Source organism: Oncorhynchus mykiss, chromosome 19 (assembly GCF_057628025.1).
Source record: "Oncorhynchus mykiss isolate SJ-2025 chromosome 19, ASM5762802v1, whole genome shotgun sequence".
Taxonomy (NCBI): Eukaryota; Metazoa; Chordata; class Actinopteri; order Salmoniformes; family Salmonidae; genus Oncorhynchus; species Oncorhynchus mykiss.
The window spans coordinates 23,371,934-23,397,971 of record NC_143040.1 but is presented as its reverse complement, the minus strand read 5'-3'; the positions used below and the strand labels follow the sequence as shown (position 1 = coordinate 23,397,971).

The window sequence follows — 26,038 nt, the reverse complement described above, 5'->3', positions numbered from 1 at the left end:
TTCTGGGGTAGCGTTAAGTGTGGCGCTGGAGCAATTGAAGTTTGTGTTTGTGATGCCCCCCATTTGGTGTGTCGCAGACCCGGTGGGGAGGGTGGTGAAAGAGGAGTCACCGTCAGTCCATTTTTGAGTGTTGAGTCAGTCTACCCGGCAGTCATGTTAGGATATATCAGTTATCCTGTTAGAGCTTTTGTGCCAAATCCACTGCATTGTTTCAGGTGCAGCAGTGTGTAGGAGGGAGATTCCAAGATGTGGGAAGTATGCAGGAGGGCATGGGACAGAGGATTGTGAAGTTGTGTGTGTTAACTGTAGGAGTGCCCATCTTGCTGGGGTTTGGATGTGTCCGGTGCGAGAGAGGCAAATTGAAGTGGCCAGAGTCAGACTAATGCAGAGGGTGTAGTATGCTGAGGCCGTTTTGAAAGTGGAGGAGGATGGGTCACAGGTGAGGGTCCTGAGAGGATCCCAGTGGGTAATCGAGTTGTACCAGTACGGAGGGATAGGGTAACGAGTTATGCTTCAGTAAGGTTGGCTTCTTAGCAATGGTTATCAACTGTACCGCAGAAATGGAAAGTAAATCACATAAAATGGATGTGGTGGCAGCTGCAGAGATGTATTTGGGTATACGATTTGACTTCATAAGAGTTTTACTGGGTGTGTTGAGGGGTGGTGTCCCATCCTTCCAGTCCGTTGGTATGGTGCAGGAGATGATAGGGTAAAAGTAGTGGAATGGGGTAATGGGTTTTTAATGAGTGTAGGTGTCTACGGCTATATGTAACTTTCTTATAGGACCAGAACTAATTAAGATAATTTTATGTAGGTAGGCTGTGATTGGCCTCACACTCCAGGACTGTAGGTGGCGGTGTATGCGCCTACAATTTGGATGCGATCCGCCAACCAAATTCCAAGGACTAAGTAAACGGAAGTAAACATGGTCATGAACAATTTTCACGTTTGTGTTTTTGTCATTTAGACATTTTAACAACCATGGAATTCAAAATATGACGAATTTAACTGCACAGCACTAAACACCCCAGATAATCGTTAATTCGCGTTGGCGACAGGACTTGGATGATAGATGTTAACGTTATCTAGTAAGTAACGCTAACTTAGCTGCTAACAATGGCCATGGTTTTTCACACTCAAATAGCGTCCATCATGGAGGTGCTAGCGAATGCAGCCGTGGCAGAGATCTGTAAACTCGTAGACGACGACTATGCAGTGGTTCGTTTGGAAATAACTCAAAGCCAGAAAGAAATCACTGCATTGCGGAGGAAACTTCAGCTAATCGAACTGAAGGTGGCACGGGAGCGCGCAGAGAAGACAATGCGAGAGCGCGTCCTCGCCAGTCGTCCCAGTAGTGACAAGATCCTCAACCGATACAGAGGAATGGCAAGAGGTACATTTTGCGCAAGGGAGGAGGGGGGGGAGTTAACCAGAATTTGGTCTTGGTCAGTTTTGAGATGGTATGCAATAATTCTCTTGATTACTTAGCTTGCACAAAGACACTTTCAAATGTACTGCATTTCATATTATTTACTAATTGAAAGCAATGATGCATGGAACATAATCACTCGATCTATAAATATTATCTCCAGTTGTGTAGTGGTGCTTGGAGAAGTGGGTATACTTCAATTTTGCCCAAAAATTTCCAAACGGCCCACCCAGCGAAGGAAAGGCGCCCTTGTGTGAAAAATTGAGAAACCGTGACACACTCTGAATGACCTAAAATCATGAAAACCATATTGGTCTTTCAATATCAGGCCAACCCAAGCTGTACTGTGCAAGTAGAAGGCCAGCATCCCGGAGTCGCCTCTTCACTGTTGACGTTGAGACTGGTATTTTTCCGGTACTATTTAATGAAGGTGCCATTTGAGGACTTGTGAGGCGTCTGTCTCAAACTAGACACTCTAATGTACTTGTCCTCTTGCTCAGTTGTGCACCGTAGTTCTGTGAAGGGAGTAGTACACAGCGTTGTACGAGATTTTCAGTTTCTTGGCAATTTCTCGAATATCCTTAATATCTCAGAACAAGAATAGACTTGACAGGATTCAGAAGAAAGCCCTTTGTTTCTGGCCATTTTGGGCCTGTAATCAAACCCACAAATGCTGATGCTCCAGATACTTACCTAGTCTAAAGAAGGCCAGTTTTATTGCTTCTTTAATCAGAACAACACTTTTCAGCTGTGCTAACATAATTGCAAAAGGGTTTTCTAATGATCAATTCGCTTTTTAAAATGATAAACTTGGATTAGCTAACATAACATGCCATTGGAACACAGGAGTGATGGTTGCTGATAATGGGCCTCTGTACGCCTATGTAGATATCCCATTAAAAGTATGCTGTTTCCAGCTACAATTGTCAATGTTGTAAGTGACTGTCTACACTGTTTCTGATAAATTTGATATTTTAATGTACAAAAAAATAGCGTTTCTTTCAAAAACAAGGATATTTCTAAGTGACCCCAAACGTTTGAATGGTAGTATATGTGATTATTGTACAAATCTTGAGTTTGCTTCATTTAGTATCATCTTAAATTAAGATATTACATTTTTATCTAATTAATAATTGAGTCAGTTGACACACCGTGCAAGAATGGTCCACCACCCAAAGGACATCTAGCCAACTTGACACAATTGTGGGAAGCATTGGAGTCAACATGGACCAGCATCCCTGTGGAATGCTTTCAACACCTTGTAGAGTCAATACCCCAATGAATTGAGGCTGTTCTGAGGGCAAAAGGGGGTGAAACTCATTATTAGGAAGGTCTTCTTAATATATTGTACATTCAGTGTATAATATAGCGTTGAGCATTTACAGTAGCTAACCTAACCACCTCTTTTCCCCCAATCACACTCTCAGGTGAAGGACATCTCACTGGAGGCCACAGAAGCTTTGTGAAGCCAGCAGGACACAATACATGGAGAGATGACCAGCCAATCACTGTTGATGATGGGAGTGGAACCTCAACCCAGCACGTTATCGTGATAGAGGTTAGTGGTATACTATTACACCCAGGGCTTTAAACATACTATTTTTTGTATACCAGGCACTGTGGCAGGCAGGTAAAAAAATATATTTAAAAAAATATCATAATTAAAGCTATAATCTAACAGCCACTCAGATTTTTTTTTTACCAGACAAAATATTTTTGCCGCCATAATAAATAAAAAACATGAGCATGCATAGTAGAGGCAAAAAAATTAGCTGCCCCTTTAAGGTTACCTTAGTAACAGGGACACTTGCCTGTGACGATACCATATCTCTTTTTGCTAGCAGTGGAAGCAAACTCAAACATTGAAAGCAACCTAGCTTGTGAACAAAGCAATGTAAATAGACAAGAAACACAAGAACAAAGTCTCATTTTAGTAGACTTTTGAGAAAATTAGACCAACATTTAAGGCTGAGCGCATTGCTTCTAAAAAACAAATCCTTCAAGACTTCGCCCACAGCACAGGCAGTGTTGCTTTGCAAGGTGGGGTAGCTATAACGTTTGAATTCTGATTTCTTTGCGCATTACCAGATATGAAACAAAACTGCAGAAATACTTTCAAAACAGCTGCTGCAGCATTTATTTAGCTATATATCACAACTTGCACTTGTGCCCATACTTCACAAGACTATTTTTATGAAATGCTTGCACTGTAGAGCCCTGAGTGTGACCACCCACAAACGTAGCAGGTGAATTAGGCATTCTTACCCGCCAATGTCAATCTACACGCAATTGGTGGGTGTGCATTTTAGACCGTGATTACATCAAAATTACAGTATATCAAATGTGGGCAGTTTATTTCATAAAGGCTCCCCTCGGCTATTCACTTGCTTACATGCACATCCTCATTTATCTGCCATAAGGGAGCTTGTGAGACTTCCCTACGGCATTATTATCCAATTCTACTCATGTATCGGTAATTACCTCCTTTTTTCTTGTGTCAGTCTGAAGATGCAAGTCCTGGTGTCAAGCTGGAGAAGTCTGAACGGGAGGAGGACCCACGGCACAGCAGAGACATCCAGACTGGAGTAGCCCCCCCTGTAGCCACGGAGGACCCCACCACTGCCCCAGAGCTGCCCAGGACCCGACGCAGAATCACGGAGGTCAGTGGAACGCTGAACGCCATCCTCAAGTCAGAGACAGATACAGAGACTTTAACGGGGCTGGGGCGACTGGGCTGTCCACCTGCTCCCCGCTCAGAGTATTTACTTCGCGGTAACCTGAGCCCGAGGACGGTTCTGTCCCATCAGGACTCAGGTGACACGTTACAGACTGGCAATGATCCGTCCTGTTCATATGCTACAGGGACAGAGATGATACCTGGTGACATGACTGTGGGCTTAGATACACAGACTAATCCAATGGGAGCGGACTGGAACCAGTACAGTAGTAGTGTATACTCTGAAGGGTTCCTAGATAAGAAAGGCGAGGGTCTGGTCATAGATGAGGTGACTGTGAAAGTGGAGGGCGATGCTCCTCTGACATGGAATGCAGACGAGACTCACTTAGGAAAACAGGGAAACACCAGTGACTTCTTAGACTACAGGGAAAGCTTAGAGACAAATCTAAATGTCGCCACCCACTCACCTTTACACGCACTCAGGGATCGCGACCCAGTGTCCACGACCTTGGCACCATCCGATTCACACAGCAGCGTCTTTTTCGATCAGGTATTGAACTCAAAGGACCAAAGGGCTAAGGCTCAGGGAGGGGGAGCAACAACAGGCGGGAAAGAGAAGCGGTTTCTCTGCATGTTCTGTAACAAAGGCTTCAGCTGCCCCCAGAAGGTGGAGATCCACCAGAGGGTCCACACAGGGGTGAAACCCTTCAATTGTACCCAGTGTCACATGCGCTTTGCCCAGGCCTGCAACCTGAAGAGGCACCAGAGGGTCCACACAGGGGAGAAACCTTACAGCTGCCCCCAGTGTGAGAAGAGGTTCTCCCACCAGCACCATCTGAAGATGCACCTAAATGTCCATACGGGAGAAAGGCCATTTGCCTGTACGTACTGCGGAAAGAGGTTCTCAGATAGGAGCTACCTCAGGATACATCAGCAGAAAAACCATTCCACTCTATAACATAGGAAGTAACCATTCCACTCATTAGCTTCTGACATTTAGATCAACCCCTACATTAAAGACAGATTAATTTTCAGTGTTGTCAGCAGGAAAGATCCACAGAAACCTTTGGAATAATGAGAGTAACAGATTTCAGTGTTGAATATTCCTGGGTATAATATTTTATCCAGACATTGTGTGATATATTTAAGCATAACAAGTCTGTTACATGTTGTGTTTGTACTGTGTAGGCTATATGTTGTTCACAAATGCTTATTTATTTGATCCATTCAACTACTTACACTGAACAAAAATACAAGGGCAACAATTTCCAAGATTTTACTGACTTACAGTTCATATAAGGAAATCTGTCAATTTTAAATAAATAAATTAGTCTATGGATTTCAAATGACTGGGCAGGGGCGCAGCCATGGATTGGTCTGGGAGGGCATAGGCTCACCCACTGGGGAGCCAGGCCCAGGTAATCAGAATGAGTTTTCCCCCACAAAAGGGCTTTATTACAGACTGAAACACTCATCAGTTTCATCAGCTTTCCAGGTGGCTGTTCTCAAGACTATCCCGCATGTGAAGAAGCCAGATGCGGAGGTCCTGGGCTGGCAATGTTTGTGGTTGTGAGGCCAGTTGGATGGACTGCTAAATTCTCTAAAACAACGTTGGAGGCGGCTTATGGTAGAGAAATTAACATTAAATTATCTGGCAACAGCTCTGGTTGACATTCCTGCAGTCAGCATGCCAATCGCACTCTCCCTCAAAAATGTAGACATCTGTGTCATTGTGTTGTGTGACAAAACTGCACATTTTAGTGGCCTTTTTATTGTCCCCAGCAAAAGGTGCACCTTTGTAATGATCATTCTGTGTCATCAAATTATTGATTTGCCACACCTGGATTATCTTGGCAAAGGAAAAATGCTCACTAACGGGATGTAATCACATTTGTGCACAAAATTTGAGACAAATAAGCTTTGTGTGCATATGAAACATTTCAGGGATCTTTTATTTCAGGTCATGAACCACGGGACCAACACAAGTTGAGTTTATATTTTTGTTCGGTGTGACAAAACTGCCACTCTATATGTATGGTTTTCATATGGTGTATTCAAAATGTTTATTTTTAATGAACACAAAATGGGACTTTTTGTTCTAAGAGTTTCAATGAGGCTCTCTTTAGCGGGAGGCCCCAAATGTCATACTTGAGTAAAAGTAAAGATAGCTTTATAGAAAATGGCTCAAGTGAAAGTCACCCACTACTTGAGTGAAAGTATTTGGTTTTAAATATACTTATGTTTCAAAAGTAATTTACAAACAAAGCATGTATTTAGTGCGTCCACCAGATCAAAGGCAGTAGGGATGACCAGGGACGTTCTCTTGATAAATGTAGGAATTTGGCTATTTTCCTGTCCTGCTAACGAGTACTTTTGGGTGTCAGGGAAAATGCATGGAGTTAAAGTACATTATTTTCTTTAGGAATGTTGTAGAGTTAAAGTAAAAGATGTCAAATATAAATGGTAAAGTGCAGATAAGCAAAAAATCGCCCGCGCAGTCATGGGTGAACAGGGAGTATAGGAGGGAACTAAGCACACACCCCTGAGGGGCCCCCGTGTTGAGGGTCAGCGTGGCGGATGTGCCTACCCTCACCACCTGGGGACTGTCCGTCAGGAAGTCCAGGAGAGATGTTCACAATATACAGTGCATTCGGAAAGTATGTTTTCTTAAGTACTTTACACCACTGTTCATTAGTATACATCACATATTCTGCATACACCCAACAGCGCTTTATAACCATTACACATAAGGCCTACTATATATACCTACAAATCAAATGTTATTTGTCACATTAAATGTGCTTCGTAAATAAAAGGTGTAGACTAACAGTAAATTGCTTACTTATGGGCCCTTCCCATGCAGAAAGAAACATTTACAAATAATAGAAAGATGATAACATGAGGAATAAATTCACAATGAGTAGGGATAACTTTGCTATATACAGGGGTACCAGTACCGAGTCAATGTGCTTGGGGGTAGAAGCTGTTCAGGGTCCTGTTGGTTCCATACTTCGTGCATCAGTACCACTTGCCGTGCGGTAGCAGAGAGAACAGTCCTGGGTGGCTGGAGCCTTTGACAAGTTTTAGGGCCTTCTTCGGATACCACCTGGTATAGAGGTCCTGGATGGCAGAGAGCTCGGGTCCAGCGATGTGATGGGCCGTACGCACTACCCTCTTTGGCGCCTTGCGCTTGGATGCCAAGCAGTTGCCTAACCAAGGGTTGATGCAGCCAGTCAAGATGCTTTCAATGGTGCAGCTGTATAACTTTTTGAGGATCTGAGGGCCCATTACAAATCTTTTCAGCCTCCTGAGGGGGAAATGGTGTTGTGCCCACTTCACGCCTGTTTTGGTGTGTGTGTGGACCATGTTAGTTCCTTAGTGATGTGAACACCAAGATTGAGACTCTCTTGACTCGCTCCACTAAAGCCCTGTCGATGTGAATGGGGGTGTGCTCGGCCCTCCGTTTCCTGTGGTCCACGATCAGCTCCTTTGTCTTGTTGACATTGAGGGAAAGGCTGTTGTCCTGGCACCACACTGCCAGGTCACTGACCTTCTGCCTATAGGCTGTCTCGTCGTCGGTGATCAGGCCTACCACCGTCATGTCGTCAGCAAACTTAATGGTGGTGTTGGAGTAGTTCACGCCCGCGCCATCGTGGGTGAACAGGGAGTATGGGAGGGGACTAAGCATGCACCCCCGAGAGGCCCTGTGTGAGGTTCAGCGTGGCGGATGTGCATACCCTCGCCACCTGGGGACTGCTCGTCAGGAAGTTCACAATGTAGAGTGCATTCAGAAAGTATTCAGACCCCTTTGCGTTTTCCACATTTTGTTATTTACAGCTTTAATCTAAAATGGATTTAAAAAAAATGAAAACTCTTCAATCAACACACAATAGCCCACAATGACAAAGCGAACACAGGTTTTTAGAAATTGTGGCCAATTTATTAAAAATAGAAAAACATGAATGCCTTATTCACGTGTTATGTGTTCAGACCCTTTGCTATGAGACTTGAAATTGAGCTCCGGTGCATCCTGTTTCCATTTGGTCATCCTTGAGCTGTTGAACAACTTGATTGGAGTCCACCTCTGGTAAATTCAATTGATTGGACATAATTTGGAAAGGCACACACCTGTCTATATAAGGTCCCACAGTTGACAGTGCATGTCAGAGCAAAAATCAAGCCATGAGGTCAAAGGAATTGTCCGTAGAGCTCAGAGACAGGATTGTGTCAAGGCACAGATCTGGGGAAGGGTACCAAAAAATGTCTGCAGGATAGAAAGTCCCCAAGAACACAGTGGCCTCCATCATTCTTAAATGGAAGAAGTTGGGAACCACCAAGACTCTTCCTAGAACTGGCCGTCTGACCAAATTGAGCAATAAGGGGAGAAGGGCCTTGGTCAGGAAAGTGACCAAGAAGCTGATGGCTACTCTGACAGAGCTCTAGAGTTCCTCTGTGGAGATGGGAGAACCTTCCAGAAGGACAACTACCTCTGCAACACTCCACCATTCAGGCCTTTATGGTAGAGTGGCCAGACGGAAGCCGCTCCTCAGTATAAGGTGCATCACAACCCGCTTGGAGTTTGCCAAAAGGCACCTAAAGGACTCTCAAACCATGAGCAACCAGATTCTCTGGTCAGATGATTCTCTGGTCAGATGAACCAAGATTTGAACTATTTGACCTGAATGCCAAGCGTCACATCTGGAGGAAACCTGGCACCATCCCTACGGTGAAGCATGGTAGTGGCAGCATCACGCTGTGTGGATGTTTTTCAGAGAAAGGGACTGAGAGACTAGTCAGGATCGAGGGAAAGATGAACGGAGCAAAGTACAGAAAGATCCTTGATGAAAACCTGCTCCAGAGCGCTCAGGACCTCAGACTGGGGCGAAGGTTCACCTTCCAACAGGTGAACGACCATAAGCACACAGCCAAGACAACGCAGGAGTGGCTTCGACATGAGTCTCTGAATGTCCTTGAGTGGCCCAGCCAGAGCCCAGACTTGAACTCGATCGAACATCTCTGGAGACACCTGAAAATAGCTGTACAGCGACGCTCCCCAGCCAACCTGACAGAGCTTGAGAGGGTCTGCAGAGAAGAATGGGAGAAACTCCCAAAAATTTTGTAGCATCATACAAGAAGACTTGAGGCTGTAATCGCTGCCAAAGGTGCTTCAATAACGTACTGAGTAAAGGGTCTGATTACTTATGTAAATGTGATTTCAGTTTTTTATTTTTAATACATTTGCAAGGGATCTGAAACACCTACTGTACACTTCAAAATAGTTTAGTCAGGTTTGTCTGATGAATTTTAACTTATCATAGCTGACTTACTTTTACCCACGACATATTTATGTCCACCATGATGGGTTTAACAACAATTATGTAATTCTGTAACTACAGTATAGGACTCAAAAATAATGGGGCTGGGTAAACACTCCATGTTGAAAGCGTGTTTATTATCTGTGTGTGTGTTCAATCACTTGCAAGTAAATTGATGATTTTAATTGGCTGATGAGCATTTTTTTAATTGTATTTATTTTTTTGACTGTTTCTAATGTTCACAAGTATGGCCCATCCATCATTAAAGTGTGTATTTTCTGTGCGTGTGTGTACCTAAGAGAGTGTATGTCTGTAATCTGTATCATGGCTCTCTTTCAGGAGGAGGAGGGTCCAGAGGTGCTGCTGGTGAAGGAGGAGGGTTTGGGGAACCCTGAGGGGAACATGGTCATGGAGGACAACCAGACTAAACCTCCTCCTGAACCCACAGAGGAACCAGCTGAGCAGCACAGGACCACACACAGTCTCACTGAGGTGAGCCCACTGTAAACTACTGTCTGAATGGTATTAGATCAAATCAAATTATATTTGTCACATACACCGAATACAACAGTGAAATGCTTACTTACAAGCCCTTAACCAACAATGCAGTTTTAAGAAACAAGAAGTTAAAGTATTTGCTAAATAAACTGAAGTAAACAATAAATAAATAAAAATGATGACATTTTTTTGGAAAACTAACATAAATAAAGAGCAACAATTAAATAACAGTAACAAGGCTATATACAGGGGGTAACGGTACAGAGTCGATGCGTGGGGGCACAGGTTAGTAGAGGTAATTGAGGTAATATGTACATGTAGGTAGAGGTAAAGTGACTGCATAGATAATAAACACAGAGTAGCAGCAGCGTAAAGCGGGGGGGGGGGGGGGGGGGGTCAATGCCAACAGTCCTGTTAGCTGTTAAGGAGTCTTATGGCTTGGGGGTAGAAACTGTTAAGTCTTTTGGACCTATACTATCCAGTACCGCTTGCAGTACGGTAGCAGAGAGAACAGTCTATGACTAGGGTGGCTGGAGTCTTTGGCAACTTTTAGGCCTTCCTACACCGCCTGGTATAGAGGTCCTGGATGGCAGGAAGCTTGGCCCTAGTGATGTACTGGGCCGTGCGCACTACTCTCCGCATCCACAAAGCCTCTCAGAGTACAAGTGCTGATCTAAGATCAGTTTTGCTTTTTAGATTATAATGAATAAGACTATGTAGACAGGAGGGGACCTGATCTTGGATCAGCACTTCTATTCTGAGACTCTCTTCGGATATGGCCCCAGGTCTTGATTCATTTTGTTGTGTGGGACAAAATTAGTGTGGGACTATGCCTTTGAATTATCAAACCATTTTAATGAGCGTCATGTAATTAAATTAACTAATACATTTGCATAGTGTCAAATCAACTAACATGTTTGCATAATACTCATAGCAATCCCTCATTGCCCAATCAGAAGATGCTCCATAGCAGGGTGCGCATATCAGATTTCTTGATCCAACATCCTCTCACTCTGTATCTCTTACAGTCAGTAGACATGGAGGATGGGAAGCCTGATCTGCTGCTGGTCAAAGAGGAGACGATAGAAGATGGACCAGAGAGCGTTGATCTGCTGACTGGATTAAAGATGGGGGAGCAAGGTAAGGGAGAATTACATATAGCCAACATATAGATCTTCAATGGGAATAGTGATACATATAGCCTAGATACAAAATAGAATAGTGATGCAACTGGGTACTATTCTTTTATCAAATGAAATTAATACAACTTGTTTTTGTATACAAACATCACATTATAATGTATGAACTTGACCAGTTAATTGACTCAAATTATGTATGAGTTTCCCTTCAGTCAGTCAACTTCGACACAACATACTATGTGGAGTCGCACTCTCGCGACTTTGGTTGAAAGATCTCACCTGACAAGGCTAATGAAATCCGTGCCTCGCTGGAAGCCCCGCCTTCCACAGGTGATAAGCATGAGGCACAGATTCCATCCTTCAATTATTCTGCTCTTCACCTCGGTGTGAACAGGAACGATTCACGCTAATAAAACAAAGAGAGAATTTCGTTGCGCCAACTAAACTGTCCCATAGTGGTAGAGCGTGCTCACCCTCTGTATGTTGTGTGCTTAGTTTGTATTTGTTCTCACAAGTTTCCTAATCACAAACAATTAGTTCATCTTCAATTTGCTGGAAGAAAATTATTAAAACGGTTAAGAAAGAGACCGAGACGACGATGTGTTCATTCCCCCAGTCATGCAGTTATACTATTTCTCTGAAAGATGCTCACGATTTATGTGTATTTTGTCTCGGCTTTGAACACGCTCAGGCGGCCCTCGCTTGAATCAGTCTGTGTGAGCATTGCCACATACTGCGTGCAAACTCCCTGGCAAGACGTCTCGCATTCTTGATGGCAACTTTCCTTTCCCGGATGCCGGTATCTCGCCTGGGACTGAGGTGCAGGAAACAGAGAGAGATTCGGATGACAACATGGTGTTCTGGACGCTCCAGGAGTTTCTCGGAAGAGGACTTAGTTCCCGGACAGCCACCCCCTAACACTATGTGAGTAGCGGAGTAAACCCTTGTATCCAACGCATTGTTCATAGAATTGTGCCGCAGGGTGGCTATACATTTTGGAGTTGAAGAGGCCATGTTCACACCCGTGGCAAAGTCCAGGTTCGGTGGGAAGTATCAGCCCCCTGTGGTTGCCACAGTCAAGCACCACCTATCCCTGTTTCTGGATTTTGTCGAAGAATTGATGACAACCTGGTCCAACCCGCATTCAGCTCAGCTGATGTTGCATTGGTGTGCCCCCTTCATGGATCTGGAGGGGATGGATTGGGCGGGGCTGGTGCACACACCTCCAGTCTATAGCAAGTTACCTGGCTACCTAGCCTGTTGGTTAACAAGGGTGTGGCTAATGCGGATCCTATGCTCCCTAACAAGCACTGTCGCTTTTCAGCTGCTCAGCTGGATAAGGTGTATTGCACAGAGGGGATGGCTGATCCCTGTTGTCTTTAACTGTATTGCAGGTCTACTAGACAGAGTTGCTGCCGGAGCTTGGCATGGCTTTGGCTGCAGGAGAGTCCCACACAGAGCTCCTGGATGAGATTCGTGTTACGGCCAACTTCATTCTGTTCACGTCCCGGTGTACCGTTCTGGCACTCGGCAAGAGCAGGGGTGCTACTGTGGTGGCACACTGCCATCTTTGACGTTTTCAGAGAGAGCGGGACAGACAAATGTACCTCTGATGCTGGGCAGGCTAAGCGGGCTGTCCCAGGGGCCCGGCCCAGCACCAGGTCCAACCGGCCTGATTGACAGGCGCAACGCAAATCTGCCTGGCACAAGCGCCGCACCGCTTCCAGGGGCGACATGGTCCTGCTACGGCACAGGAAAGGAGACTTCGGGCAAACGTTTCCACCTAAACATATTGTTTCAACCCCATTGTTTGCAGATGTTAAGAGTGTTGTGTATTCCACATGTGAGATCACTAAAACATGTCCCTCCACATTCAGATATCAAATCAAATGTATTTATATAGCCCTTCGTACATCAGCTGATATCTCAAAGTGCTGTACAGAAACCCAGCCTAAAACCCCAAACAGCAAGCAATGCAGGTGTAGAAGCACGTACAAGTTTGTTGAGTGTGGTTGAAACATATTTTTCCCAGGCCACTACTGGGGGTGTCATGCCTTCTCAGATGGCCCTTTACAGGAGACTCACTGCCTGATCTGCCCTGGATCATGCGAACAGTGATGTCAGGCTACAATTCATTGTACGAATCCCCCCCACGTTTTTGCGGCATCATCACGTCAACTGTTCCCCTGGCCTCTGCCAGTATTAACTGAGGAAATATCCTCCCTGCTCCAGAAACAGGCAGAACGAATGGTTCCTCGGTTGGAAGCCCAGGACAGCTGGTACAGTCTGTATTTACTGGTTCCGAAAAGGGACGGTGGTTTAAGTCCTATTCTAGACATGCTTGCCCTGAACAAGCATCTCAGAGTTCGCAAGTTCAAAATGCTCACAAACCAGCGGCTGTTTGTGTCCAGGCAATTGGTTCACCCACTATCGGCCTAAAGGATGCGTACTTTCGTGTGCCCATGTACCCCAGTCACATAAAGTTCCTGAGGTTCCATTACAAGGCGATAGCCTACACGTTTTTGGTACTCCCATTCGGCTTGTCTCTCTCGCCTCTCGTCTTTTCACAGGTGATGGAGGCGGCTCTGGCACCCATCAGGAGCTGAGGGTGTTGGCCTACCTAGACAGTTGGCTGATAGCAGTCAAAGGAACAAGCAGTGTTTCACACCACGGCTAGTGCCCCATGTTCATTCTCTAGGTTTTATTGTAAACCAGAAAAAGAGCTTCCAGCTCTGCTTGACCCAATTTCGGTTGAGCAGCACAGTACGTTTTCACCAGTTCCTGCGCCTACTGGGGATGATGGCTTCTATTAGGGTGGTCAATCCCCTGGAACTATTATTAATGTGGCTGTTCCAGTGCTGGGTGCTAGCAACGCGCTTGGAAGCATCTCGCCACCTAAACCAGTCAATTCCAGTGTCCCCGACATATCTTCGGGCACTGGCCCAGTGGAGGGATCCCCAGCTACTGTCGCAAGGGGTTCTCATGGCCCAGGTGTTGTCCCGCAAGGTGGTCACAACAGACTCATCCCCCCAGGGGTGGGGGCGCGCTGTGCGATGGGTTACTCAATTCGGAAAGAACGGACGGTGTCATAGTGGGGCGCAGGGCGCTCTCTAAACACTCTCTCTCCCACTGGGTTGTGGTGGCTATCTCCCTGGCATATAGCGGCAAGGGTTACCTAGCTGTGGCAGCTCCTACTTCACAAGGGGTCTGGCAGCATATTGGGCATTGTTTAAAAGGTTGACTAGAGGAGATATTTGTGCCGTGGCGAGTTGGGCATCACCACACATTTTCTTCAAAGGTTTTAATCGCTTGGATGTCACTGCTCCAGTGTAGCCCACAATGTGCTTATGGCTGGGATGGGAAATAACCACTGTCGGTGGTCTGCCATGGGCTGTTTTATTTAGTATCCGTTGGGGTCGGCTTAGGGCGTGATTATTGTTCCCCATAGTATGCTATTCTGAATTGGACTGACTGAAAGGGAATGTAATGTTATGTCTATAATACTGTTCCCTGAAGGAGAGAAATTAGGTACAACACCCATTTGGCCCTGCGCTGCCCATTCCTGGACTTGGTGAAGAGCGGTGTTACATTTATGGAATAAATCCAGTTTCACTCCTTCAGGGAACAGTAGTTCTAGTCATACCGTTATGTTTTCTCTGGCATGTTTGTAAAGTCTTGTTAGCAGTTGATGTTATTCTTCAATAACACAAACTCCAAAGCAAATCAGTAAGAAAAATAGGTTTAGTCAAAGAGGACCAATCATAGATGTTATGCTGGGAGGTAGATGTTCAGTCTCTCCTGTCCTCAGCTTTTCTCCACAGAACAAAGGAACAGGATGCCATTCATAACCCTCCACCCTAGCATGCGGTTGACCAATCAGAAGCCCTTGCAGTACAACTGGGCCAATGGCCAAATAACAAGTATCCTGCTCCAGACACAATGTACAGACCAATGAAAACGTGGCACTCGTAGCACTGAGTGCAGGACTGCCATTCCACAGATTCTAGACAGCTGTTGAACTGAAGACCAACTATTTACTCTCGTCCTCGCTTCCTCTGCGTTGTGTATTTATCTTCTAAATATTCTTATAGTCTGTTTTGTTACCTCTTCCTGCAGGTGGTTGGCTGGAGGTTAACAGAGGAGACTGGGTGGCCATTTTGGATTGCCAGACCGGTGCAGTGAAGGGCCCAGGGGAGAACGTCACTGAGCAGGCCAGATCCAGTAGCGACATAGTCGAGGTCTGTGGATGGGACAGCGTCCTCAACTCCGGGCCTGGGATCAACACTGTTAACCACAACCAGAAACAAACTGCCGAACACAAAACCACAACTGAACTTAGTCTCCATGACAACAGACTGACTGAGACGACAGCGAGGCGTAGATTTGGTCTGCAGGGACGGGGAGGTGTCCGTATGCGGTTGGAGAGAACAGACACAGACTCGGCTAGCGATGCTCCGTCCTGCTTCTATAGTTGTGATTCAGAGAGACTGATGGCGCCTCCGGTTAACCCCCTAACAGATGCTGCCTTCAGCCTGCCTTCTATAGGATCTATCAACTGGAACATGGACCCTGTGAGAACACAGACACTCCCTGGCCTTCATCCTCCTCACACTCTCCTTATGTTAAACCAGACCTCAGACAATTCTTCAACACTAAATGGCTACACAAGCCCATTGACAAATGACAGTAGTAGAGACGGAATCAGTAAAGAGAAGCGCTTCCCGTGTTCGTTCTGTGGGAAAGCTTTCAGTTTCCCAAAACAGGTGGAGATCCACCAGAGGATACACACGGGGGAGAAGCCATTCGGCTGTCACCTGTGCCGTGCCCGTTTCTCCCGATCGACCCACCTGAAGAGGCATCAGAGGGTCCACACAGGAGAGAAACCCTACAGCTGCCCCCAGTGTGAGAAGAGGTTCTCCCACCAGCACAATATGAAAGTGCACCTGAAGGTCCACACGGGAGAGGCCGTTCGCATGTACGCACTGCGGGAAGAGGTTCTCAGAGAGGAGACACATCAGGATACACCAGCAGAAAATGCACAAGACCCATGTCTACCGTATAGGGACATGTAATGTATTATAAGCATTTTGCTACACCTGCAATAACATTGCTAAACACGTATGTGACAATATAATTTAATTTGATTATTTAGTGCTAGTTAGTTTGGGATGTAGTAGGGAACCGGATGAGGAAATGAGTGTGATGAGGCAGAGTAGATGATATGGTGTCTGTAAAAGTGCTTCGCTGATGTAAAGTGATAACCTTGTCCTGTTTTTGTGCAATGTAATGTTTTATCCTTTTCCAAAGTGTTCTAAAATGTATTTTATTAAAGTGAGAGTTCTAGATGTACGGTAAGTTTTACCATAGTGAGAACAGTTATTAAACTTGTCACACGTATCATTTTGTATAAAAAGTACTGAACTTCGTTATGAGTGTAGGACTATTTGGTTTACGTTAAATACAACATTAACTCTGTGCTGACTTACTTGGTTATTTTTGTATCATTGTAGGGACTGAGTTTTCCTTCTCTCAGTCGAACCGAAACATACACTGCTCAAAAAATAAAGGGAACACTTAAACAACACAATGTAACTTCAAGTCAATCACACTTCTGTGAAATCAAACTGTCCACTTAGGAAGCAACACTGATTGACAATACATTTCACATGCTGTTGTGCAAATGGAATAGACAACAGGATGAAATTATAGGCAATTAGCAAGACACCCCCAATAAAGGAGTGGTTCTGCAGGTGGGGACCACAGACCACTTCTCAGTTCCTATGCTTCCTGGCTGATGTTTTGGTCACTTTTGAATGCTGGCGGTGCTTTCACTCTTGTGGTAGCATGAGACGGAGTCTACAACCCACACAAGTGGCTCAGGTAGTGCAGCTCATCCAGGATGGCACATCATTGCGAGCTGTGGCAAGAAGGTTTTCTGTGTCTGTCAGCGTAGTGTCCAGAGCATGGAGGCGCTACCAGGAGACAGGCCAGTACATCAGGAGACATGGAGGAGGCCGTAGGAGGGCAACAACCCAGCAGCAGGACTGCTACCTCCGCCTTTGTGCAAGGAGGAGCAGGAGGAGCACTGCCAGAGCCCTGCAAAATGACCTCCAGCAGGCCACAAATGTGCATGTCTGCTCAAACGGTGAGAAACAGACTCCATGAGGGTGGCCCGACGTCCACAGGTGGGGGTTGTGCTTACAGCCCAACACCGTGCAGGACGTTTTTCATTTGCCAGAGAACACCAAGATTGGCAAATTCGCCACTGGCGCCCTGTGCTCTTCACAGATGAAAGCAGGTTCACACTGAGCACATGTGACAGACATGACAGTCTCGAGACGCCGTGGAGATCGTTCTGCTGCCTGCAACATCCTCCAGCATGACCGGTTTGGCGGTGGGTCAGTCATGGTGTGGGGTGGCATTTCTTTGGGGGGCCGCACAGCCCTCCATGTGCTTGCCAGAGGTAGCCTGACTGCCATTCGGTACCGAGATGAGATCCTCAGACCCCTTGTGAGACCATATGCTGGTGCGGTTGGCCCTGGGTTCCTCCTAATGCAAGACAATGCTAGACCTCATGTGGCTGGAGTGTGTCAGCAGTTCCTGCAAGAGGAAGGCATTGGTGCTATGGACTGGCCCGCCTGTTCCCCAGACCTGAATCCAATTGAGCACATCTGGGACATCATGTCTTGCTCCATCCACCAACGCCACGTTGCACCACAGACTGTCCAGGAGTTGGCGGATGCTTTAGTCCAGGTCTGGGAGGAGATCCCTCAGGAGACCATCCGCCACCTCATCAGGAGCATGCAAAGGCGTTGTAGGGAGGTCATACAGGCACATGGAGGCCACACACACTACTGAGCCTCATTTTGACTTGTTTTAAGGACATTACATCAAAGTTGGATCAGCCTGTAGTGTGGTTTTCCACTTTAATTTTGTGTGACTCCAAATCCAGACCTCCATGGGTTGATAAATTTGATTTCCATTGATCATTTTTGTGTGATTTTGTTGTCAGCACATTCAACTATGTAAAGAAAAAAGTATTTAATAAGAATATTTCATTCATTCAGATCTAGGATGTGTTATTTTAGTGTTCCCTTTATTTTTTTTGAGCAGTGTATTTAATTCATATGGACACGAAAGTTACCTAGCCTCCAACACAGCACACAATCCCAACAACACCCACAACGATGTCTAGAGGGAGCTCCTGCTTCTCCCTCTGGTGTCATTGGGTCACAACGTGGGAGGTCGCGCATTAGGATGGACGCCGACAAGCTGTGCGCCTACCCCTCGTTTGTTAAGCACTTTACTGAGGTGTACTGCAAATAAGCACCAGACCGTTCACACCAAGGAGAGTTCCTTCAAGTGCAAACTATGTTACAAGAGCTTCTCCTTCCTGAGTAACCTTATCAGACATAGGAGAGTCCACAATGGGGATAAATTGTAGCAGTGTGGCTTCAGATGTACAGTGGGGCAAAAAAGTATTTAGTCAGCCACCAATTGTGCAAGTTCTCCCACTTAAAAAGATGAGAGGCTTGTAATTTTCATCATAGGTACACTTCAACTATGACAGACAAAATGAGAAAAAAAATCCTGAATATTCATTAAAAATCCTACAATGCGATTTTCTTCACAAAGTTTTCACACACTGCTGCTGGTATTTTGGCCCATTCCTCCATGCAGCTCTCCTCTAGAGCAGTGATGTTTTGGGGCTGTTGCTGGGCAACACGGACTGTCAACTCCCTCCAAAGATTTTCTATGGGGTTGAGATCTGGAGTCTGGCTAGGCCACTCCAGTACCTTGAAATGCTTCTTACGAAGCCACTCCTCCGTTGCCCGGGCGGTGTGTTTGGGCCATGCTGAAAGACCCAGCCACGTTTCATCTTCAATGCCCTTGCTGATGGAAGGAGGTTTTCACTCAAAATCTCACGATACATGGCCCCATTCATTCTTTCCTTTACACGGATCAGTCGTCCTGGTCCCTTTGCAGAAAAACAGTGTGACTGTTTGAGGTTGTGGACAGGTGTCTTTTATACTGATAGCAAGTTCGAACAGGTGCCATTAATACAGGTAATGAGTGGAGGACAGAGGAGCCTCTTAAAGAAGAAGTTACAGGTCTGTGAGAGCCAGAAATCTTGCTTGTTTGTAGGTGACCAAATACTTATTTTCCACCATAATTTGCAAATAAATTCATTAAAAATCATACAATGTGATTTTCTGGATTTTTTTTCTCATTTTGTCTGTCATAGTTGAAATGTACCTATGATGAAAATTACAGGCCTCTCTCATCTTTTTAAGTGGGAGAACTTGCACAATTGGTGGCTGACTAAATACTTTTTTGCCCCACTGTACATGTGAAGTGTCTTTGGGTAATTAACCACATACCCCTTATTAACACTTTGTTAGCTTGTCATTTGAAACAGGCCTAAACAAATACCTGTTTTTACAGAGACAGTAAACCTAGTATAGAACAAAGACTGTTGAATATTTACCTTACTGAGGTGATGTTGATGAAGACTTTTACTCAAGTAATTGTGAGAACAACACAACATATCGCATGACTCCAAGTTTACTTCGATATATTATTATATCAATATTTGCGCATAAAGGCGTTTCCACCGCCATTTCTCCCATTTATTTACCTGACACAAAAAGATCCCACCATGTTGAACAAATAAATTGTCTGTCAGCATTAATAAAATTGTATCAGCATTTCATGTTCCCATCAGCCCTGTCGTTTCCTTTTTCATGCGTCAGGTACTTAATCTGCATGAAATGGTTGGATGGAAACGTGGTTATTGATTAATTTCTCAGAAGAGGGGGAGAAAAACATCAACAAATTCAGTAATACATTACATAGGATGAAGAAACAATACTCCATGCCGTAACTCCATACTACTTCTAAGACATAGAGAACTGATAATGTATACCTGGTCTCAAGAGCATTTTGTATTATTCTGTAAGTAAATCCGAGACACTCCATTTAGTATGATATGTTACGTTTGGTATGGTTACATACGACAGATGGTTACTTAAGACAATGGGTGGGCATATAACCAGAACGTCTAGCAACCCAAAGGTTGTGAATTCGAATATTATCACAGACAACTTTAGCATTTTAGCTAATTAGCAACTTTTCAACTATTTAATATTTTTTAGCTACTTTTCAACTACTTAGCATGTTAGCAAACCCTTTCCCTAACCTTTTAACCTAACTCATAAACGTAACCCTAACCCCTCGCCTAGCTAACATTACCTAACGTAATACAGCTAGCCAAAATTTGTAACAGAGCGTATCATACATTTTGCAAATTCGTAACATATTGTACGTTTAGGAAATTCGTAACATGTACACTACTGGTCAAAAGTTTTAGAACACCTACTCATTGAAGGGTTTTTCTTTATTTTTAGTATTTTCTACATTGTAGAATAATAGTGAAGACATTAAAACTATTATATAACACATATGGAATCATGTAGTAAACAAAAAAGTGTTAAACAAATCAAAACATATTTTATATTTGAGATTCTTCAAAGTAGCTACCCTTTGCCTTGATGACAGCTTTGCACACTCTTGGCATTCTCTCAACCAGCTTCACCTGGAATGCTTTTCCAATAGTCTTGAAGGAGTTCCCACATATGCTGAGCACTTGTTGACTGCTTTTCCTTCACTCTGCGATCCGACTCATCCCAAACCATCTCAATTTGGTTGAGGTTGGGGGATTGTGGAGGCCAGGTCATCTGATGCAGCACTCCATTATTCTCCTTCTTGGTCAAATAGCCCTTACACAGATTGGAGGTGTGTTTTGGGTCATTGTCCTGTTGAAAAAAAAATGATAGTCCCACCAAGCCCAAACCAGATGGGATGGCATATCACTGCAGAATGCTGTGGTAGCCATGCTGATTAAGTGTGCCTTGAATTCTAAATAAATCACAGACACTGTCACCAGCAAAGCACCCCCACACCATAACACCTCCTCCTCCATGCTTTACGGTGGGAAATACACATGCGGAGAACATCCGTTCACCCACACTGCATCTCACATAGACACGGCAGTTGGAACCAAAAAATCTTACATTATGACTCCATACCAAATGACAAATTTCCACCAGTCTAATGTCCATTGCTTGTGTTTCTTGGCCCAAGCAAGTCTCTTCTTATTATTGGTGTCCTTTAGTAGTGGTTTCTTTGCAGCAATTCGACCATGAAGGCCTGATTCACACAGTCTCCTCTGAACAGTTGATGTTGAGATGTGTCGGTTACTTGAACTCTGTGAAGCATTTATTTGGGCTGCAATGTCTGAGGCTGGTAACTCTAAAGAACCTATCCTCTGCAGCAGAGGTAACTCTGGGTCTTCCATTCCTGTGGCGGTCCTCATGAGAGCCAGTTTCATCATAGCGCTTGATGGTTTTTGTGACTGCACTTGAAGAAACTTTCAAAGTTCTTGAAATTGTCCGTATTGACTGACCTTCATGTCTTAAAGTAATGATAGACTGTCATTTCTCTTTGCTTATTTGAGCTGTTCTTGCCATAATATGTATTTTACCAAATAGGGCTATCTTCTGTATATCCCCCTACCTTGTCACAACACAACTGATTGGCTCAAACGCAATTAAGAAGGAAAGAAATTCCACAAATGAACTTTTAATTAAACACACCTGTTACTTGAAATGCATTCCAGGTGACTACCTCATGAAGCTGGTTGAGAGAATGCCAAAAGTGTGCAAAGCTGTCATCAAGGCAAAGGGTGGCTATTTGAAGAATATCAAATATAAAATCTATTTTGATTTGATTAACACTTTTTTGGTTACTACATGAGTCCATATGTGTTATTTCATAGTTTTGATGTCTTCACTGTTATTCTACAATGTAGAAAATAGTACAAATAAAGAAAAACCCTTGAATTAATGTGTTTTAAAACTCTTGACCGGTAGTGTACGTTTTTGCAAATTCATAACATGTCATTCATAACATATCATACGAAATGGGTGATGGAAATCCACACATGAATACATACCATAAGAAACGTAACGTTTCATACTAATTGGAGTGTCTCCGATTTACGTACAGTGCGAGTAGGCTAGTGAGTCTACATGATGAGATTATTATGGATAAGAGCCAGAATATTTGTATTTGTTATTCAAATTTACTGTGTATTTTCACCACCCTGTGAAGTTCAGTATAATTTATTTAATCTGTAGTTTAATAAACTGCATGGTTTCCCGAGTCGTAGTGGGAAGACCACACACCATATCATCGCGTGACTCCAAATTTACTTCGTTAAGATAGTTATTATATTAATATTTGCGCATAAAGTTGTTTCCACCGCATTTCCTAGTATAATTAATGTTAATGACACAAAAATATACCATGTTAAACGAACAAATGATCTGTCGGTAATTATAAAATTGTACCGAAACTTCCTGTTTCCATCACAGCTGTTGTGATTTTTTTTATATGGTAGGATTTTACTCGCATACAACTGTGAAGGGAAACGTTGTTAGAGTTACAAAAAAGTTTGGTTCAAATTGGATGTTAGGTACTATGTTTATTGAATATTATATGAGTCCTATAAATTAAAATGGCCAATTTGGGTGCCATCAATTGCTTTAATTTCAAATGATATTTCATCAAAATAATGTTTCTAACTACAGAAACGATTTCAGGACAGCCTAAAATGGCTTGCTGAAATGACATGGAACGACCCCTGAGATCATATCAGTCAGTTAATATGACCTTTATGAATTATGAAGTCTTTATGTGCGTGCATTGATTACATAAATGTTTTAACGTCTCAAATGCTTCAGAATTCACAAAAAGTTACGTTGGCTGATGAAGAATATCTCATAGAAGACGTATAAGATCTCCCAAACCTGTGTTTACCACGAACATGATGTTTTTTTTCGCGTTTATCCAAAACTCTTACACTTTCACCTTGGGCTTTGACCAACATGGCTGAACGTGTGCTTGCAGAAAGACGCCATTAGGTAATAACCAGTACAGTACTTCAAAGAACAGCGAGCGTACGTTTCACTTTAACCACACCCTTTCAGCTATTACGCTAACCAATAAGATCCTTTCTCTTTAGTGTAAACGGAAGAGAACAGTAACCAAGAACAATTTCCACGTTAGCGTTTTTACTGTTGTTATTTAGACCTGTATTAACACCCTGGAACTCAAAATATGATTAATAATTTCCCCAGGTAATGTTTGATTCGCGTTGGAAATAGGACTTGGTGGATAGATGTTATCTAGGTAACGCTAGCTAGTAGCTGTTAACAATGGCTAACTGTATGGTTTTTCACACCCAATTAGCCTCCATCATGGAGGTGCTAGCGAATTCAGCCGTTGCAGAGATCTGTAAACTCGTAGACGACGACTATGCAGTGTTTCGTTTGGAAATAACTCAAAGCCAGAAAGAAAACAGGTCATTGCGGAGAAAACTGCAGCTACTGGAAATGAAGGTGGCACGGGATCGCGCAGAGAGGACAATGCGAGAGCGCGTTCTCGCCAGTCGTCCCAGTAGTGACAAGTCCCTCGACCGATACAGAGGAATGGCAAGAGGTACATTTTGCAGATGGCAGGGGTTATCGCCCCTTTCCCCTCAGTGCATGTGTTCAGATGTGTTACCTATAATTGGGTATTGTAACATTTTTCGATAATATCCAATACTTCCCTTGATTATCTAGCTTTTATTTTACCAGGTAGGTCAATGAAGAACAAATTATTCTTGCACAAAGACAATATCATATTCTAACCAGATTCTTGATTTACTGAGTTTCCAATTATCATACTCAATTAAAATAATGTGATGCATGGAACATAATCAATCCATCAATAGTATATCTTGACTTTATGAGAAGTGTTACTTTACATCCTTGCCAATTGTAGACAGTCTTCAATATAGTGTTGAGCATTGACAGTACCTAACTTAACCACCCCTTTTTCCCCAATCACTCTCTCTCAGGTGAAGGACATCTCACTGGAGGCCACAAGAGCTTTGTGAAGCCAGCGGAACACAACTCATGTAGAGATGGCCAACCCATAGCTATAGATGAGGGGAGTGGATCCTCAACCCAGCATGTTATCGTGATAGAGGTTTGTGTCATAGTGTGACATTGAAAATGACAGTTCGTCAAACATTGCCCGTTTATTTCAGAAAGGCTCCCTCAACTATTCATTTGCTTACATGTACATCCTCAGGATGTGAGAGCCCTACGACATTGTTATCCAATTCCACTGTACCGGTAATAACCTTCTCTCTTTTTGTGTCAGTCAGCAGAGGCTGCAGGACCTGGGGTCAAGCAGGAGAAGACTGAAGGAGAGGAGAACTCAAGACACAGCAGAGACATCCAGACTGGCACAGCAGCAGGAGTGGCGCTCCCTGTAGCCACGGAGGACCTCACCACCTCCGTCGCACCGCAGGTCAGGACCCGACACAGCATCATGGAGGTCAGTGGAACGCCGAACGCCATCCTCAAGTCAGCGACAGACACAGAGACTTTAACTGTAACACACAGGCTCTTACGCACAGGATCTGACCACAGATCAGACCCAGAGAGACTGGGGCTGGGGCCACTGGGTTGTCCTCCTGCTCCTGGCTCAGAATACCTACCAGTATTTTACCAGAGCCAGAGAATGGTTCATTCTTGTGGAGATGGCGACACGTTAGACACTGGCAGTGATGATCTGTCTTGTTCTTACACAACAGAGATGGACCCTGGCAACATGCCCTTGGGTTTAGAGACACAGACTGATCTGTCTAGTAGGGACTGGAACCAGTACAGTAGTAGCGTATACTCTGAAGGGTGCCTAGATAAGAAAGGGGAGGTTATAGTTGTAGATGAGGTGACTGTGAAAGTAGAGGGCGACACTCCTCTGACATGGAATGTAGACGAGACTCCCTCAGGAGAAGGACACTCACAAGGTAGAGATTTCTTAGATTATAGGGAAAGCTTAGAGACAAATCCAAATGTCACGACCCACTCCCCTTGCTCCCAGAAGGTGGAGATCCACCAGAGGGTCCACACAGGGGTGAAATCCTTCAGTTGTACCCAGTGTCACATGCGCTTCGCCCAGGCTGGTGACCTGAAGAGGCACCAGAGGGTCCACACAGGGGTGAAACCCTTCAGCTGTACCCAGTGTCACATGAGCTTTGCCCAGGCTGGCAACCTGAAGAGGCACCAGAGGGTCCACACAGGGGAGAAACCCTACAGCTGCCCCCAGTGTGAGAAAAGGTTCTCCCGCCAGCACCAGCTGAAGATGCACCTGAAGGTCCACACGGGAGAAAGGCCATTTGCTTGTACGCATTGTAGTAAGAGTTTTTCAGAGAGGAGCTACCTCAGGATACACCAGCAAAAAAACCATTCTACTCTATAGTATAGAAAGTAACCATTCCACTCGATAGCTTCTGACGTTTAGATCAAACTCTTCATTAAAGACAAAGATTAATTTTCATTGTTGTCAGCAGAAAATATCCATAGATGGGTTTGGAAAAACAAAAGTAACACATTTCAGTGTTGAATATTTCTGGGTAGAATATTGCATCCAGACATTGTGTGATTATATAAGGCATACAGTTTATAACCCTAAAAAGTATGTTACATATTGTGTTTGTACTGTGTAGGCCAGGGGTCTCTTGTAGGTTTTCGCTCCAACCCTACTTATATCGAGCCTGGGTCAGCTTATCAACCAGCTAATTATTAGAATCAGTTGTGCTAGATTAGGGTTGGAGTGAACCTACAGGACGATAGCTCTCCAGGAACAGGGTTGGAGAGTCCTGGTGTAGGCTGTATGATGTTCAAAAATGCAGATTTCATGACTTCCATTCAACTACTTCATTTTTTCCCCAAGACACTTTTAATGAGAAAATGTATGCAGTTTATCAAGTTCATGCAGATTTTTAGTTGAGACGTGTATGTGTGGTTTTCATATGGATTATTTAGAACTTGTTTGTTTAATAAACACAAAATGGGACTTTTAA

The 26,038-nt window shown here is 44.2% G+C and overlaps 1 protein-coding gene and 1 long non-coding RNA gene across 3 annotated transcripts; one reads left to right on the top strand and one right to left on the bottom strand.

Moving 5' to 3' along the window:
• Positions 1-1,113: 1,113 nt before the first annotated feature.
• Positions 1,114-26,038, top strand: LOC110497407 (uncharacterized). 2 transcript variants are annotated; one of them, XM_021573502.3, is made up of 7 exons: positions 1,114-1,393; positions 2,857-2,987; positions 3,931-4,089; positions 9,761-9,913; positions 10,948-11,059; positions 15,175-15,296; positions 24,331-26,038. In XM_021573502.3, the coding sequence occupies exons 1-7, from the start codon at positions 1,117-1,119 to the stop codon at positions 25,432-25,434; spliced, it is 2,058 nt and encodes a 685-aa protein (XP_021429177.3). In that variant the 5' UTR covers positions 1,114-1,116; the 3' UTR covers positions 25,435-26,038. The 2 variants fall into 2 exon arrangements, with proteins under 2 accessions (XP_021429177.3, XP_021429168.2); XM_021573493.3 differs by lacking the exons at positions 1,114-1,393; positions 2,857-2,987; positions 3,931-4,089; ... (1 more) ...; positions 10,948-11,059; positions 15,175-15,296 and adding exons at positions 22,893-23,619; positions 24,023-24,153.
• LOC149975118 (uncharacterized) lies at positions 10,754-12,911 on the bottom strand. Its single transcript, XR_016488820.1, has 2 exons — positions 11,338-12,911; positions 10,754-11,035 (listed from the first exon to the last, which is right to left on the bottom strand). It is a non-coding gene; the product is annotated as an uncharacterized LOC149975118 (long non-coding RNA).